The sequence below is a fragment of the Netta rufina genome (assembly GCF_964035555.1).
Source record: "Netta rufina genome assembly, chromosome: 1".
NCBI classification, from domain to species: domain Eukaryota; kingdom Metazoa; phylum Chordata; class Aves; order Anseriformes; family Anatidae; genus Netta; species Netta rufina.
In genome coordinates this window covers 150150394-150165765 of record NC_140123.1, presented here as the reverse complement: position 1 = coordinate 150165765, position 15372 = coordinate 150150394, and the positions used below count along the sequence as shown (strand labels likewise).

Sequence of the window (15372 nt, the reverse complement as noted above, 5' to 3'; positions counted from 1 at the left end):
TGAAACTACATCTTGTCCCCATTTCCCACTTTCCTTAGAAGGGCTCAAAGTCCTAACAGAATTACCAGGAAAGTCCAGCAACGATGGAAGTCCGTCAAGAATGAAGGAAGAAATTCTACACGAACAGAACAACGGAGACGTGCTTGTCTTTGTAACACCTTCCCTCATTTCTCAAGGCAAGCGCTCTTATGCCTCGAAATACACAAGGAAGCCCTAAGTACATTCATCTTGATGGAAGAGCAAGCGGTATTATCACACGGGGAACAATATGAGCATGCCAGACTTACCACACTGTTAGGCTGACCTTAAAAAACAAAAACTGAGCTTTTTTTAAAAAAAGAACTGGTCACAAAATGAAATTAGCCCTCCCTAGTCTCCTTTAAGAGATGAAAAAGAAAAGTGATAGACACGAGAGTGAATCCATGCTTAGTCTTAGCATGGATTGACATGCAAGGATTGCATGTCAGAGCCCATAACATTCCCATTGTAAATATGTGGCAACAGGCCATGTTTTCCTTCTCCTGCACTGGCTTAAATCCCTCTGGTTCACTTCATCTCCTGACCCCCGTTTTTCACCATTTTCAAATCTCAATTTAAATTCTCTCCAGAGGCTCACGAGAAGTACGTTCTTCATTTAATTCAGCCTACTCCTGCAGCTGTTCAGCCACGAGAATGGTTAATGAAATCAACTTAATGCCACAACGTTCATGTGGAACTGCGTCTCTTCAGCACATCACACAGGTCTGCAGTAGTTCACCTCCCCTGGATTGCTATCTGTTCCTCAAACCTACCCGCTGTTTTGCTGTAAACGTGACGATTCACAGCAGCCTCTACCCAATTCCACGCAGATGAAAGAAATGTTAGCACTTGTGTGGCTCTCCAAGGTACTCAGAAGCTTCCCTTGAGACAGAAGGCCCTCTCACATAAGGCAAAATGATGCATTTTACTTTTATTTGGCGGTATTTTCACTAGACTATGTAGAACAGCATAGAACTGCCTAAGAAAGTCGGCTGATCGCTTCTGCTAACAGGAGCAGCACTGAAAGAATAATACAAATCGTTTATTCTGTTATTACATTTAAGCATTAAGCATCCAAGACAGTAAGAAAAGTTGAAGAATATTTGAAATATTCATTTATTTAATTTTCTCGGGAAATCAGACGATATCATGTGACATTTTTATCCAGCTGTGTTGAATAAAGGCAGAGCCAGATAACCTCCTCTGAAAAGGCCGTGCCCAACGTTTCCCAGCCTTCGTGGATGGACGTGGTGCTGGGGGTGAGGGTGTACACTTGTACTCCTCAGGGACTCAGGCTGCCTCGCTTCAAAGGCTCCTTGTCCAGCCTGTGCTGTGTCTGAACACTTGGGCTCCGGGCAGGCGGCACTCTGCAGGTAGAGGTGGAGGTGGGGAGCAGACACAGAAATCTGCTGTGAGGAGCAGAACCAGGTCCGCCTGTCCCACTGGGCACAGAGAGGTGAAATCGTGCAGCCGCATTCTCAGCTGCCCTCCTCCCTGAACGGGGAGAGGACAAACCCTGCACAACCTCCGCAGCCCAGTGGTAAAAGAAAGGTTTTAAAGGAGAGGTGGGCTTCACTGGCTCCATCTAACATTTAAACAAGTAAAAACAGCAGAACGCTGGTTGGGAGCAGGCAGGACCAGAAGGAATTACAACACTTGGTACTGACGAAGGACACATCGTAACTTTTCTTCTCTCCAGACTGGTACTCCCCTAAGGGTTTCAGTGAAGCCAGAACAACAGCAATTAACACTAAGACACCACACAGCGTGCCCACAGGAGTGCCTGAGCTTAATGTCTTTATAGGACGCTCACTAGCAGGCTTTAAAAGCTTGCAAAGGAGTCGTTGGAAGGGGAGAAACCCTGTGCCTTTGTGCCTGTGGGATCCTTCAGACCTCCCAGAAGTGTCGCAGTGTCAACAGCACTATGTACTAACAAGTTTTAGGGGGTTATTTATTTATTTATTGAGATTGTGGGTGTGACAGCATCTTGCTCCATCAGGACACTTTACTGCTTCCATCCTTCCGAAGTTCAGATCTGGTACAGTCCCCAGCCTCAGGGAATCCCTCCACATCATGAATTTAATTCCGAGAGCAAGCCCCACAAAACCTTTGATATGATTTATCATCGTCCATTTTGACACCTTTAAAGCGTTCAGTAGTCTGGGGAAAAGACTGTTTTGGCAATCTTTGTCCACTAAAGGAGGCCTTGAATTTTACATCTGTTATGCTCAAACTAGACCTGAGCAATAAATCAAGAAAACAAACATCCAAACTTGAGATTAACATCACAGGGCTGACCCAACATGGTAAACTGGAGACAGTTTTCTCATGAAAATGGGGGAAAAGCTGTCAAACTGATTATAACCATTTCCCTTTTTTTTTTTTTTTCTGTAAACACGAAGATGGAGAAGAAACCAAACACCCTAAGTACTACCAGAGGTGAGGCAGACAAAACAAATTCAAGAATTAATAATGGAAATTGTGAAGATCCTGGAATTCTAGGAAAGAATATGGCTTATGAATAACACTCTCATTTTTGGACGCTGCTTTTGCTTTCCCCCTCCCCAACTCAGCATCTTGACCCAATTTAAGAGGCCAGTCTTGCACACAGCACAGATGTGCTGCCACTTCACAAGCAGGATTTGGGCCTGTCAAGGTGCAAATGACCGAGAACAAAGCTCAACCTTTTAGTCAGTTATATAAATGGGGAGAAAGTGGTTCTAAGGAAGGCTTAGGCCAAGGCACGGAGCCACCGAGGGCACACACGAGGCTGCTCCACACAGAGCAAGACCCCTCCCCAAGGTGACGGCCCACTTGAGCTACCAGAAACTTGTTCTGGAGCTGATCCCAGCGTGGACCTAAGGACCAGCTACTTGCCAACCACCACGCTTCTGTCAAGGGCTGCATTTTGAAGACTCAACCTCTCTGCTGTGAAGAACTTCCCGCTGGCTGACAGATGTTTGAGACCGCCAGGAGCTGGTGAAGCTCCTCTGAAGCAAGCACACTGCGAACCAGAGGTCAACGTGCTCCGGAACAGCCAAAGTCTACACTGCCTGCACACGAACAGAACACAGACCTTCAGAAGTTCATTTTTTAATTAGTATACAACAAATTAAGAAGGTATGACACCGACTTGGTCTGACTGGCACCTGAGTAGATCTTACAGTAGTAGACAGGGTGCCAGCTGGTTTATACCCACAGCACCCACCGTATAAGCCCACATTGACACACAGATCTTTAAGTAAGATCCAACCAGGACAAGTTACAGCTCCTATTAGTACATCACTGGATGATAAAAACACAAGCTTGTAGTGTCCTGTGGCCATTGCAATTTGTGGCAGACACATTTACTCATCGAAGCTGACAGCCTTGCCTCATTCTGCCTTCTGAAAGGGACGTCCTGCATTCCTCCAGGAGTGCAGTACCACAAACCTGCTGACAGTTTGGTCAGGTTACAGCCTAAAGCATCAGATTTGACAGCCACGTTATGACAGCGCTGTCTAATACAACTCTTGCTGCCTGACCTACCTGGCTTCAACAATCAAGCCATAGTTTTGGCCTGATTGTCCAAATACAGCCCATCTGTGTCCTGAACTTCAAGCCTAGCACATGACTTCCTCAGACTGTGACCCTTGTCTGAGCTCTCTTCTTCTGCAATCGTTCCAGGCTCACAGCAGAAGGCCTGCAAATATGATCAGTTCGAGTGCATTTGATATCACTAAACAAAAAGGGGACTTGCTTATTAGTATGAGGCTCCATCAGTAAGTCTGAGCAACTGCCATTAAATCTGGTGATAACTTCAGCAGTTTGCTCTCAGCAAGAACATGGCACTTCTTCACCTTTCAATTTAAAGCATTTTTATTTTATCTGAAGGATGAAAGGAGAATGCTGAAAGCTTTACAAACACTAATGACACTGAGCACTTGCAATTAGGTAGTCATATTAACAAAAAGCAGAACAAAACAAAACAACCCCAACCCCCCAAATCCTACCACCCAAACCACTGACTGTCTCTTGCCAATTTGGAATCCAATCTCTATTCATTTCCTTCGTTCTCTAGTTAGCATCTTTCCCCAGCCTAGACACTTTCTCATTCTCAATCTAAAAAGAGGTGGAATGGGTAAGGAGGAAAGAGGAGGAAGAACACAAACACATTAAGAAAGCCAGATCAAGATCCCACTTGAGTTCTACAGATTAAGAAGGATGATGATGTAGTCTTGTCACCACATTACTGATGGTCAGCTTCAAGTAAAGCCAAATGTTTAATCACTGTCTGTAGGTCTTCTGAAGTTTTAGAACTCATTTTTCAGAGGCATCTGTTCAGAGGTGCATTTTTCTTACCTACTTCTTGAAGAACTACGAGGGTGGATTCGAGAATAAAGAACCCCCCAGCTTTTGACCATCATGCATGTGCACCCAAAAGCTGCCTTTATGAAGGTGGCTCTGGTCACGCATGATTAAGGTCTTTTCTATTAAGAATAAAGTGAAAACATTTGAAAGGAAAAAAATAGTTTTGTTTAGAACAGAAATGTTAAGTCTACTCACTTTCTTAAACACTCCTTGATGACCTTTGTTCAGCATTAAGTTAAGGTCACAGAAAGATCAACAACTTGCCCGAAACCATGTAGAGAATTTAACCAATTGAGTAATAATTCTATCAAGGATTTTCAGAATACTGAAAGAAACTCCAATGAAGTACAGCAACAGGCTTAGAACACTGAGTAAAACATTATTCAACTGTGTCCACACCTCAGAAACATTCAGCTTACAAACACTTCGATATGCTGATAGTTTTGTCATACTGGCTGTTGCTTCACTACAGCATTCAATATCAATTTGAGTTTCCAAATTCTACACTAAATTAAAGTTATTTCCCATAAAAAAATGTTCTATCTCTGCATTTAACACAGACGTAAAACCAAAACAAAACACTACATATACAAGTTTTAAAAAAAAGTCTCAAAGTCTGTGACAGCTGCTTTGTAAAGTATAAAAAGCAAAGCAGAAAAAGATGCTTTCAGGGAGCTTCCAGGTCTGTGAAACAAAACAATTGTGAAGATTGTGGGGAAGACCTCCATGCAACATTTCTGGTTTCTGTTTTATTTTGATTTACTAGAGACAACAGCATTACATACCATTTACTTAGCTTTCAGTATTACTTTTATACTGAACTGCACACAAGAGTGCAGTCTGGCTAGGACTAAAAGTCATTTGTGCAATGAAGAATTGTAATTTTGGGATTACAGCATGCACAACACCGATGGTTTTGTAAATTCAAAGGACTGAGAGATTTATCAGCCCATTCATTTCTACCAGCAAAAGGACTTAAGACCTTAAAAAACATTTAGACTTTGCACAAAATCATGGAGTGAATCAACGCGTGCCCTATTTGAGATGAGCTATCCTAACAGCAATGTTGCAACTCTGATTTCACACTTTATTTCAGAAATAGAGGAAGCGTGCAACCTCATTCATTAATGAATATTTTTCAAATAAATACACAGATCTGCCCAAAATCTAATTAGAGGAAAAAATAATCAAGGGTCTTGTCATTCTATATTATGCCATAAAAAATAACATTAGGGAAAAAATATCAAGGTCACTCCAAGCTTTAAACGCAAGGCTGTGGATGAACCTCAAGGGACCTCTTTGGCCCCGACACACCTGCACAGCTCTGTGCTGTAACACAAGAACTTCCCATATCTGGAACCTCACTTGCATGGTACACATTTTGATCATTACAGCTTCCTCGGGCATAACAGTCTTCTGTGGCTTTGTCTCCCTTACAATTTCATAGCTTTCTTCTACACTGACTCCATCTTTAACATGATTGAAGTATCTAATATAGACAAGAGATACATCTGTGCTGTCACTACCTGCAGGGAAGAGAAAAAGCTGAAAATGTTTTGCAAAGTTTTTATATCAGGTCCTGAAAAAAAAAGTAGCTTTATTTTTCTACCCCCAAACTTGTACACAACAAAATTATTTGCAGACTTGTCTGCTACTATTTTTTATTGACACAGGTGTTTCTGCTGCAGACTTTGTTTCTCACTTTCAGAAAAAGATAAGGAGAGAGGGGGCTCATCATGTTTCTTACACTGAAGAGAAACTACAACTGAGTACTATAATCACTATTTGCATCATCTCACGAGGGCAGCTAACATTAGGGACTACTTTTCCTTTGTTATACTTCAAAGTAGAGCATGAGAGGAGCTCGACAGCCTACTTTCCTTACCTTTCTTTTATCTTCATCTGCTGGATCAAATCTGAAAATGGCCCGATTCTGTTAAAAAAAGAAAAAGTTTGCATTTGTTATGCATGAACTTTAGCTGTTGAATTTGTAACACTTGCTAAACTATTATAAAAAAAATAAGAGTTTGATTAAAAAAGCATAGCAAGTGAGACAATAACCACGTCAACTTGTGTCCTTCTCCCACTTTACCCACCCCTGAGAGCTTCAGGAAGTGCCTCCAACGAACAATTTCACAGTTTCCTCACTACTGGTGCAGAACAAGCCTTGATCTATGGGCTGTGTTCGTGATGTTTATTAACCCTCACACATGGCACTTCACAGGGTGAAAAGCGTTAGCCCTACATTTACTTCTTACAGATACCTTATTACTACAACTCCTCCCTGAGCAAGTCTTGTTGACAAGCTTTTGACTGTGCTTTAAAGTGTCCCAAACTGGAATGATCATAATATGATCTTGCCCAGGAAAACAAGAAGTGCAAATGAAATAAGCCTTACTACAAAAAATACCATTTTTTTTTTTCCCTTTCCAGTTTCCACACTGTGGTGTTTCTTAAACACACTACCAAGTTATTTGTTTCTATAGCACAGTTAAGCACAAGGCAGACATGGTCTAGTAACTTGTTTCCCTTTAAGCACTTCAAATAGTAACTGAGTCCAGTTCTGGGTTCAGCATCCTGAAGTGTGTCATTAGTGAAATATTACTCAAATGACCAAGTTTATTCTGCCAGTCAATGAGCACAGCAGTAGTACAAGACAGTTTCTTTAATGATATTTAATAGCTTTTGAGCTAAATGAGTAAACGTGATGAATGGCTTCTAAGAAGTATTAAGATCTAAATTTCTTTTATTTCTAATAGAAATTTTTGCAGCACTGTGCAAGGGACTGAAAAACAGAGGCGATCCTCACAGCACGTTAGTGGGCCCCTTCGGGTTCCTGACAGCAGCTCACGGTTACACAGGAAGACCTCAGCCAGCCACCCTACCATTACAAATTCCCACCATCAGTCAGATCCCGAAGGATGGTAGGAAAATAATTCATTTCTGTCACTGGGCTCCCAGTGCCACTGCTGAACAATGTGAGTTCAGAAAGATGCCAGCCCCGGGCAGGTGAACATTAACTGCCCAGCATTTCACCAGGAGTAGGCAATCCTTGCTTTTGTATGGGAACGTTTTTGGAAATAATAAAGAAATGTGGTGACAGTAAGTAGTTTAAGTACTGAAGGAACATTGGTTAGGAATAATCACTGCAAACGGGACAGGTCTGCTCTTTATCCTCTGTCAGATCAGTTTCTCTCATGAGAGCCGTTCTATAGCCACCTGCACCTTAAAACTGCACATTATCCACCCCTTCCTTTCATTTATAGCGTATTTAGTGTGTTACTTGGAAAGACTAAAAACCAAAAGGAACAGGTGAGGACCTGGGACCTGCGGTACCCTGCCCAGCCTTTGTGGCCCACGGGGAACCCACCCGAGTCGGCAACACGCGACACAAAAAGATGCAGGAAGCGTTAAGGCAGACTTCTGAAGGAGAAACACAGCCAGGGAAACGTCAGACAGGATTAGGAGCCCCCTGTGCCACTCCAGGAGAAGCATTTAGCTATTTAGCTACACACGCAGCTCCAAACCTCAATGCAAACCTCAAAGCTAGAGATGCCAGAGCAGAAAGCACGCCAGCCCTCGCGCTCCTTGAGAATTCAACTTCAGCCTAAAAAATTCATCTGGGTGTCACTCGGCTGAAGGCGTCTAACAGGGGGACCCTGCCAAGAGCAGATGTGGGCGATGGGAGGCCCCCTGGGGCAGCACAAGGCTGAACTCGGCCCTCGCAGCCCCTCAGGGAGCGCCCTGCAGCCTCCCCCACACCAAGGCTGCCTCCCTCTGCCCAGGCAGCCCACCTCTGGGCGAAGAAGCGAGTGGCACCGCTGGATTTAACACATTTGAGGGCATAAACCAGCTCCCAGCCGAACCTCGGAGACCTCAGAGCCCCCCACACCAACCCCACGTCCCCCGACCTCTCCCCTCAGGGCACCCCCGTCCCCCCCCGCACCCCACAAGATGGAGGCGGGCGTTACCTCCTCGTTGTACCGCGCCAGGGCCCGCTCCACCGCCTCGGCTGCCCCTCGGCCCTGCGCGGCCTCCAGCGCGGCTCCCAGCCCGGCTCCCGGCCCCTCGCCCCGCTCCATCCCGGTCCCGATCCCGGTCCCGGTCGCGGTCCCGGTCCCGGTCCCGGTCCCGGCCCCGCTGGGCGCTGACGCAGCGCTCCCCTCGCAGCCCGCCCCGCCCGCCCGCTATTGGCTGCAAGGGGCGCCCAGCGGTGGGGGGGGTGAGGGAGGCAGGACTACGAGTCCCAGCGTGCACAGCGGCTAGGGGTGAGGGGGGTGAGGGGCGCTGCGCCGCGCGGCATCATGGGGGGTGTAGTCCGCGCCGCGCTGCGGGGTATGCAGGGAGAGACGAGCTGCAGCCGGTGACACAGTGACACAAAGGGCAGCCTGGCATAGCGCCTACCAGTTAGGCTTGCCCTCGCCCTGCCTGCTTTTGTGCTATGAGCCGCTTTTGCGCTTACAATGTCCGCCACAAAGCAAACAACCTGCCCAGACAAGGCCCAGCCACCGCCCCGTGGGCACGGTGTGCACCATGAGCACCTCACGGTGCCTTCGCTGCTCCCGCCATGGTGCCCAGGGGCAGTAGGTCCCGTGTGGGATGGCTGCAAGCTGGCCTCCCAGCCCACACAAGGGTGGCAGTGCCCCACTTACACACCTGCCCCGCACAAAATGATACCCACCCTGCATAAAATGACACCTGCCCTGCACAATGTGACACCTGCCCTGCACAAAATGACACCTGCCCCACACAAAATGACACCTGCCCCGCACAAAATGGCACCCTCCCTGCACAACATGACACATGCCCCACACAACATGGCACCTGCTGGCAGCCTGAGGTCACAGCTCATCAGTGGGGCTGCCACAACCATAGGCCACAGCAGTGCAAAGTTTCTGTCTGGGGTCCGAAGTGGGGCTTCGTTGTAACATTTGGGAGCAAAGCAAAACCCCTGTGGGTTGGAGGGTGAAGGCAACAAGCCCCTTTTGTGGTTCATAGGCCCGCGTACCGCAAGGCCTCCATGCTGCCCGGGTGCTGGGTGCCATAGTGGGACCAGGACTAGGTGCTGCAGGAGCAAATCATTCACAGAGAGATTTATTGAAGGGTTGGGTTTTCTTCTCAAGTCCAAGCTCCCAAAATGGTGTTGGTACACAAAAATCACAATTTCTCTTTAGAGACACAAGTGTGCCTGCCTTCACCAACCCACCCTCCTATCCTTTCACAGTGGGGTTAATATATTCTCTGAAGGGTTTTTACGTGTGTATGAGCAAGCAAAATGGGTGGGGTAGAGATCCTGGTGCCTCAGCACTGCTGCGTTTCGCCTTGGACATGGTGGGAGGGCAAGGTGGGCAGACAGTGGCAAACTGGGCAAGAGCCTACAGTGTCGGAGCACACACTGGCTACCCCTACAGAGCTCTACAACACCATGGGTTTAAGCTACAGTTAAGAATATAGGTAGTAGCTCCATACTCAGCATGTGCTATAGTCAAACTCCACTGTCGAGGTAGCTGAAAGCAATATACTGAAGTTAACAAAAAGCGCACAATAATAAAACTTCAGAGGGAGCTGCGGTTGGTCTCTCCTTGAAGTATTTGTTCATTCAGCAGCAATTCAGGAGGTGCTCAGTGGTCACAAAGAGCAAACCTTTCATGTCACAAATGATTGGCTCTGTGGCTGGAAATACCACAGGGGCAGGGAGATTTCATCTGCAGATGGATGGGTGACTCCACGAAGCAGAAGCAGTGCCTGTGTACGCCTGTGTGTGTTTAAGATGCAGACCTGAACGAGGATCTGAATTTTCTGCTTAGGGTTTCTTTCTGCAGTGGGTCAACCTGAGATGTGAAAACAGATCAACAGAGTCTTTGGACAACAAAGAATAGTGAAATCCAGCCTGAAGTGCATAACTGTTCCTTCTGAGTCAGGACCATGTGTATACTAATGCAGCTTTTGAAAGAAACCCGGTAAAAATAATCCTTTGCTTATTTGATTTACAATTGAAACTATAAGAAACTATAAGCCTGTTTAGATTTACTTCGCAGCACAGCAAAACATTCGTTTTACTTATACATGGTCAATTAAAATCTTTATTAAAAAATAAAAATAAAAAATAAAGACTAGAAAACTGTAACTGCCTTTTAAAAGCACATTGTTATTCATCATCAGTGCGTTTTAGTTTCCACTTTAGGTAGCATATGAAGGATTAGGATTTCAATGAAAGAAGGGGACAGAATAAATTGCATCCTCTACCAAAGAACTGCCAGACCTTTTCAGATGGGCGCATACCATGAGCCCTTCCCATGTTAGTCAGCTTTATCTAAACCTTCCAAAGCAATGTCTGCCCCTGAATTTCATGGGTTTCAGGGTCAGTCACAACAGAATTGTGGGGCTGGGGAGGTCAGAGGCCATTTTTGTCAAAGGGTAGTGACCTTAGCAGCAAGAGGTAGCCTGACAAAAACAGGATTCATGCTAGTGAATGGAGTTCTCACTGCTCTTCCCCCGCTGAGTCTTTTTTCTACCTGGTAATGAAAAATCTTGAAGAATTGCAATGGATTTTTACATGCATACGTACAGATATGTTTGCGTGTGTATACACACATATAGATAAACATAAAATATGTTATTTATGCTATGTTGTATGTTATATGTTATATTTACTATATGTAATTTATATATTATATGTTGTTATATGTTATAAATTATTTATGCTGTATGTTTTAGAACATGAAAAAATAAAATACATTAAAACAGAAACGAAATGCATATTTGTTATGAGAGAGAAAGCTAGTGAGAAAGAAAGAGAAAAAATAAGAAAGAAAAATGAGAAGAAAGAGTAAAGAAGAAAGCTGGAGAAAGAGAAAACATGACTGAGTATTTTGGCATGTGGTATCACAACATCTTCAGAAATTATTGTACAGTCACATATCTGCTCAATGTACACATAAATACATGGCTAGGCAAGAAACAGCAGTTTCAGTTACTGCGGTCAAGGGAAAGGCTTAATGAATAGTCTCCAGGCTCTGACTCAGGAGGTTTGGCAATTTCTACAAGGGTGATTTAAGAGATTCCTGCCCTTAACCAACCTTTCTGCTCAGAGGTTATCATCTCTTGAGCCACTGCACTTCACAGCCTGCTATATACCCCTGTGACCTGAAAGCTATGGCAGTTTATATTAATATGGTGGGCTCTGACCTGCAGTGGTTGAGGAGGGGGCCCGCTTTCCCTTGCAGCGCTGCTGACGCAGATGATGATGACCTCTGTAGAGCTGTGTTCAGTAATCTGTGTATTGCTCCAAATGTCCAGTTTAAATTTCAAAACCCTTGTCAGGAAGCAACTCAGTTAACTGGAAGCGTACGATCAGACTCCTGTGGAATCTACATAAATTTATAATTATTATTATTATCATTTATTTTTTTTAATCTAAAGAAAGACTGTTGGGGTTCTTTTGCAGAAGACTTTCAAAATCCAAGCGCTGTCTGGCAGATGATGAAATTAACTGTTCTATGGCTCTTTTTTTTTTTTTTATGAATACAGAGCTTTCAGGTAGGCTGCTAGTCAAAATTCCCATTCCCAGCACTTCTCACGTGGTGTTGCAGTTCTCTTCTCGTAAAGCCTGTATCATTTCCACTGCTGACACGCATCCAGTATCCATCCTCCTTCCTGAACAGTTTCCCTGGGTTCTTCAAGTCAGGGTAAGGGAGTTGTCCCCAAATATGTTGAAGGATATGGCACATTTGCATACTAACATATTCTCTCTTTCTTCTCTTTCATTCAATGCAGATGAGGCTTTATTTGGTTTAACAAGTTCTTGTAAAAAAATAAAATAAAATACAGGAAGTGCTTCTTGACTTTCCTTGACTGGTGCTGGGTTTCACCTCCATCATGATCCTTCCAAAGACCCAGCTCTGAGTTCCTGATCAGTTCTGCCCATAAATGTCTCACCAGTACATCTGGTCCTTGGAGAGATGATGGCAGGTCGTGGTCCGCCAGGTAAATGGAGATTAATCAGTGTTCCAGCAATAGGAAATGAGTGAAGGGGCCACTGCGGGCTCTTGGCAGATGTGATGCAATACAGATATTTGGAATTCCTTGGGGGAAGGGAACATGGATTTTTCTATTGTAGAGACACTGCCTTTTCCATATTCATTTCTCACAGTCTTGATGAGGCAGATATGTCTATGCTTCTTAATAATTAATTGGCCAGAATCAATGCTTTGCTTTAAGCATCTTCAATAACAAAATGCAAAATAGGACTTTGGTCTCAAACACGTTAAAATTCTAGCTGCTAAAGACAGGCCATTATAAACTTCCCCACTTACTTTCTTCTTGTGTGGCCAATTTTACCTGAAGGTGACTTGAATAAAAATAAAATAAATAATTTAGCCTAAGCAACATCTCCCCTATCCTGCCATCACTTAATAAAGGTGAAGAGTAATCGTATATTTTATAACACCAGCTGACATAAGTAAAATTTCAAAAGGTCTGCGCGTTAACCCAGGAAACAAGATTTTCGTCAGGTACCTAAAGGTGGAGATAGGCTCCTGCTTTGTTTCTGAAAACCCTACCAGGACCTTGGCTGAATGTTTAAGAGTCTGAACACTTTTAAAACCTGGTCTGGAACACCCTTCCTCCCTCAGTTCTTGAAGATTTCCAGTTAATTCCTGTAGTTACTTTACGGCTCAAATGCTCACTAAGCCCAAACTAGTGAATTTACTCACCAGGTAAATATAGAAGGTCTGAGAATTTTGCCACTTGCTCACCTAAGGAAAAACATCTTTTCCATTTCCAGTATTCCAGTGATTATATGTTTGTTACAAGGTACAGTAAAGAAAAATAGTATCTTACCTGCCTCCTTGAATACCATGGTTTGGATGAGCACCATTAGCGGGACTTAAACCAAACAATATAAAGTCATCAGTCCAGATGTAGCCTTGAGCAGTTTGCAGCTGAAAGCACAGGTGTAGGACTACTCATTTGCTGCCAGGTATATACATTCTCAAGTCCTTTGTTGGATAAAAACATACGTTGTCACTTTTAGGATTTTTTGAATGTTTACAGCTTGTGGAAGCTTCTGTATTTAAGTAAATTTAAATGGTATCTATTCAATTTCAAGAACTTTATTTGAGTGTGAAATTCCCTCATATATCTTGCACAACTGTACAAATAACACTTATGTCCATCTTAGGCATAAACATTGTTATTATCACACTGGGTGCTATCAAAGATTTTATTTACAAAACAATTACTAAAATGTCTGATGTCATATTTCCATTTATTTATTTCTTACCCATAGGGTAATAGGTCCACCATAGTTGCTTGGTGCATTTTATAATACAGAAGAAAAAGCTATGTTAATAAAATCTAACAAAAACTCACAAATAGCTACAAATCTGACAGAAAATGTCTAAGAAAAATTCTCTCCAAAATACAATACATTTTTCCACACATACACAGTACAGAATAAGTTCAAAGGCACAGCTTTGAATTTTGCTCTTGTAGAAGTGTATAGATTTAACACCACATGAAGGAATTGAGAGAACATTGTCATACCTGTCAATAGGTAATTAAATGAATAATTGTGTTTGCATTGTCTTTTTTTTTTTTTTTTTTTTTTTTTTACATAATTGCTTCATATCATCATATTTAACATATGTGGCTCTGAATCCAAAATCTTCCCAGTCCCCAAGTCCCTTCTTAACCTTGTCAATACTGACCAGAGAAGTTAGATTTTTCCGGATTGTGCAAACTTAACACAAATACATATACAATAAGGGCAATAGTCAAATTAAGGCAGTGTATAATTCAATGCTACATGTCTTTTCTTCTCTTTTGTAAAGATCAAACTTACTGGATCAACAGAAAGGTGCATCAATATACAAAGTTAGGTGTAAACTGAAATCTACACAACACGTCTTTTAAGGAGCCAGATGGAGGAACTGATACGAACGAGTGATGACATGGCAGAATGGTTTTTAAGAAATGCATTAAAAGCTTAAGAGATCAGATGCCAGAGTTTTGCTGAGAGTGGACTTCCTGTCTTTAACACAAATTATAAATAGATTCCATTCCAGTACTTTTTTTGTAAGACTCATTAACATTTGTCAATAAGAGAGGGGGGAAAATGGCTCACTGACATTGACATCACACAGGGTTGGCCCACATGCCAGAATTAAAAAAGGCACAGATTGGCCTAAAAAGTTGCCTAGAATAGCACATCAATCTTTTTCGGCTACAGGAACGTTCAGTCATCCTGGTCTGCGATCTGCCCACGTTATGAACTACATTTATCTGCCCAGGATCTTTTCCATCTTCCCCTCCCTTCATGAACATCCACGTAAAGTCCCACGTAACATCAAGCTTTTATAACTCCTTTAAGTATATGGGCTTAACTGATACCAGTCATTTTCATTTCGCCCAACCTGTGGTGGCTTCCCCATTGATGTAGGCAAAGCCGGGAAAGTGTTGCATGTGCTCATATTCAGAATTTCTGCGCGTAGTCAAGGGGGTGTACATGTCACTAGAATTTCCGTATCTCGTGGAGTGCATGGATGGGCTCGTGTAGCAGGAGTTCGCGGCCGGCACCTCTGGCCAGCGAGGAGTCACTGGTGTGGGATGCAGCCTCGGGGTACTGCTCATCAAACAGGGCTCCATCCTGGATGTTGGGCTGTTGAAAGGGTACTGCAATAAAAGAGAAGAACAAATTAAAGAATTATTTACCCTATACTGAATTGTGAAGTAAGGGCTGGTGGTATCACATTTCCTTGTTTCATATAATCAAAATCAGGTGAACGAGCAGCCTTCCAAACCCTAGGTAACGTATTGAAGGGGGAATATCAGATATCCAGTGCCTGCAGTCTACTCAAAGTGTCAGGGGGAGTCTTGCAAAGGAGTCACGACATTTAAGTATCAAATGAACTTACCAAAGAGCTAGCTACTGGCAGGTATATCTGGCAGCAGAAAAATAAATTGAATTTGTCTAGTTTTTGTCTCACAGCTTTTACTGGGAAT

General features: G+C 43.5%; 2 protein-coding genes across 2 annotated transcripts in view; both read right to left on the bottom strand.

Moving 5' to 3' along the window:
* The window catches only part of RIC8B (RIC8 guanine nucleotide exchange factor B), a 34947-nt gene extending 26445 nt beyond the window's left edge, over positions 1 to 8502 (bottom strand). The window contains exons 1-2 of the mRNA XM_084306178.1: positions 8340 to 8502; positions 6254 to 6301 (exon numbers count right to left, since the gene is read on the bottom strand). Of these exons, the coding sequence (XP_084162304.1) occupies positions 6254 to 6301; positions 8340 to 8450 (159 nt within the window). The 5' untranslated portion in view covers positions 8451 to 8502. The remainder of the gene's footprint in view (positions 1 to 6253; positions 6302 to 8339) is intronic.
* A 6267-nt stretch (positions 8503 to 14769) lies between these two features.
* The window catches only part of RFX4 (regulatory factor X4), a gene marked incomplete at both ends in the record, with an annotated part of 91727 nt that continues 91124 nt past the window's right edge, over positions 14770 to 15372 (bottom strand). Inside the window, one exon of the mRNA XM_084290303.1 lies at positions 14770 to 15042. Coding sequence (XP_084146429.1) covers positions 14770 to 15042 — 273 coding nt within the window. The remainder of the gene's footprint in view (positions 15043 to 15372) is intronic.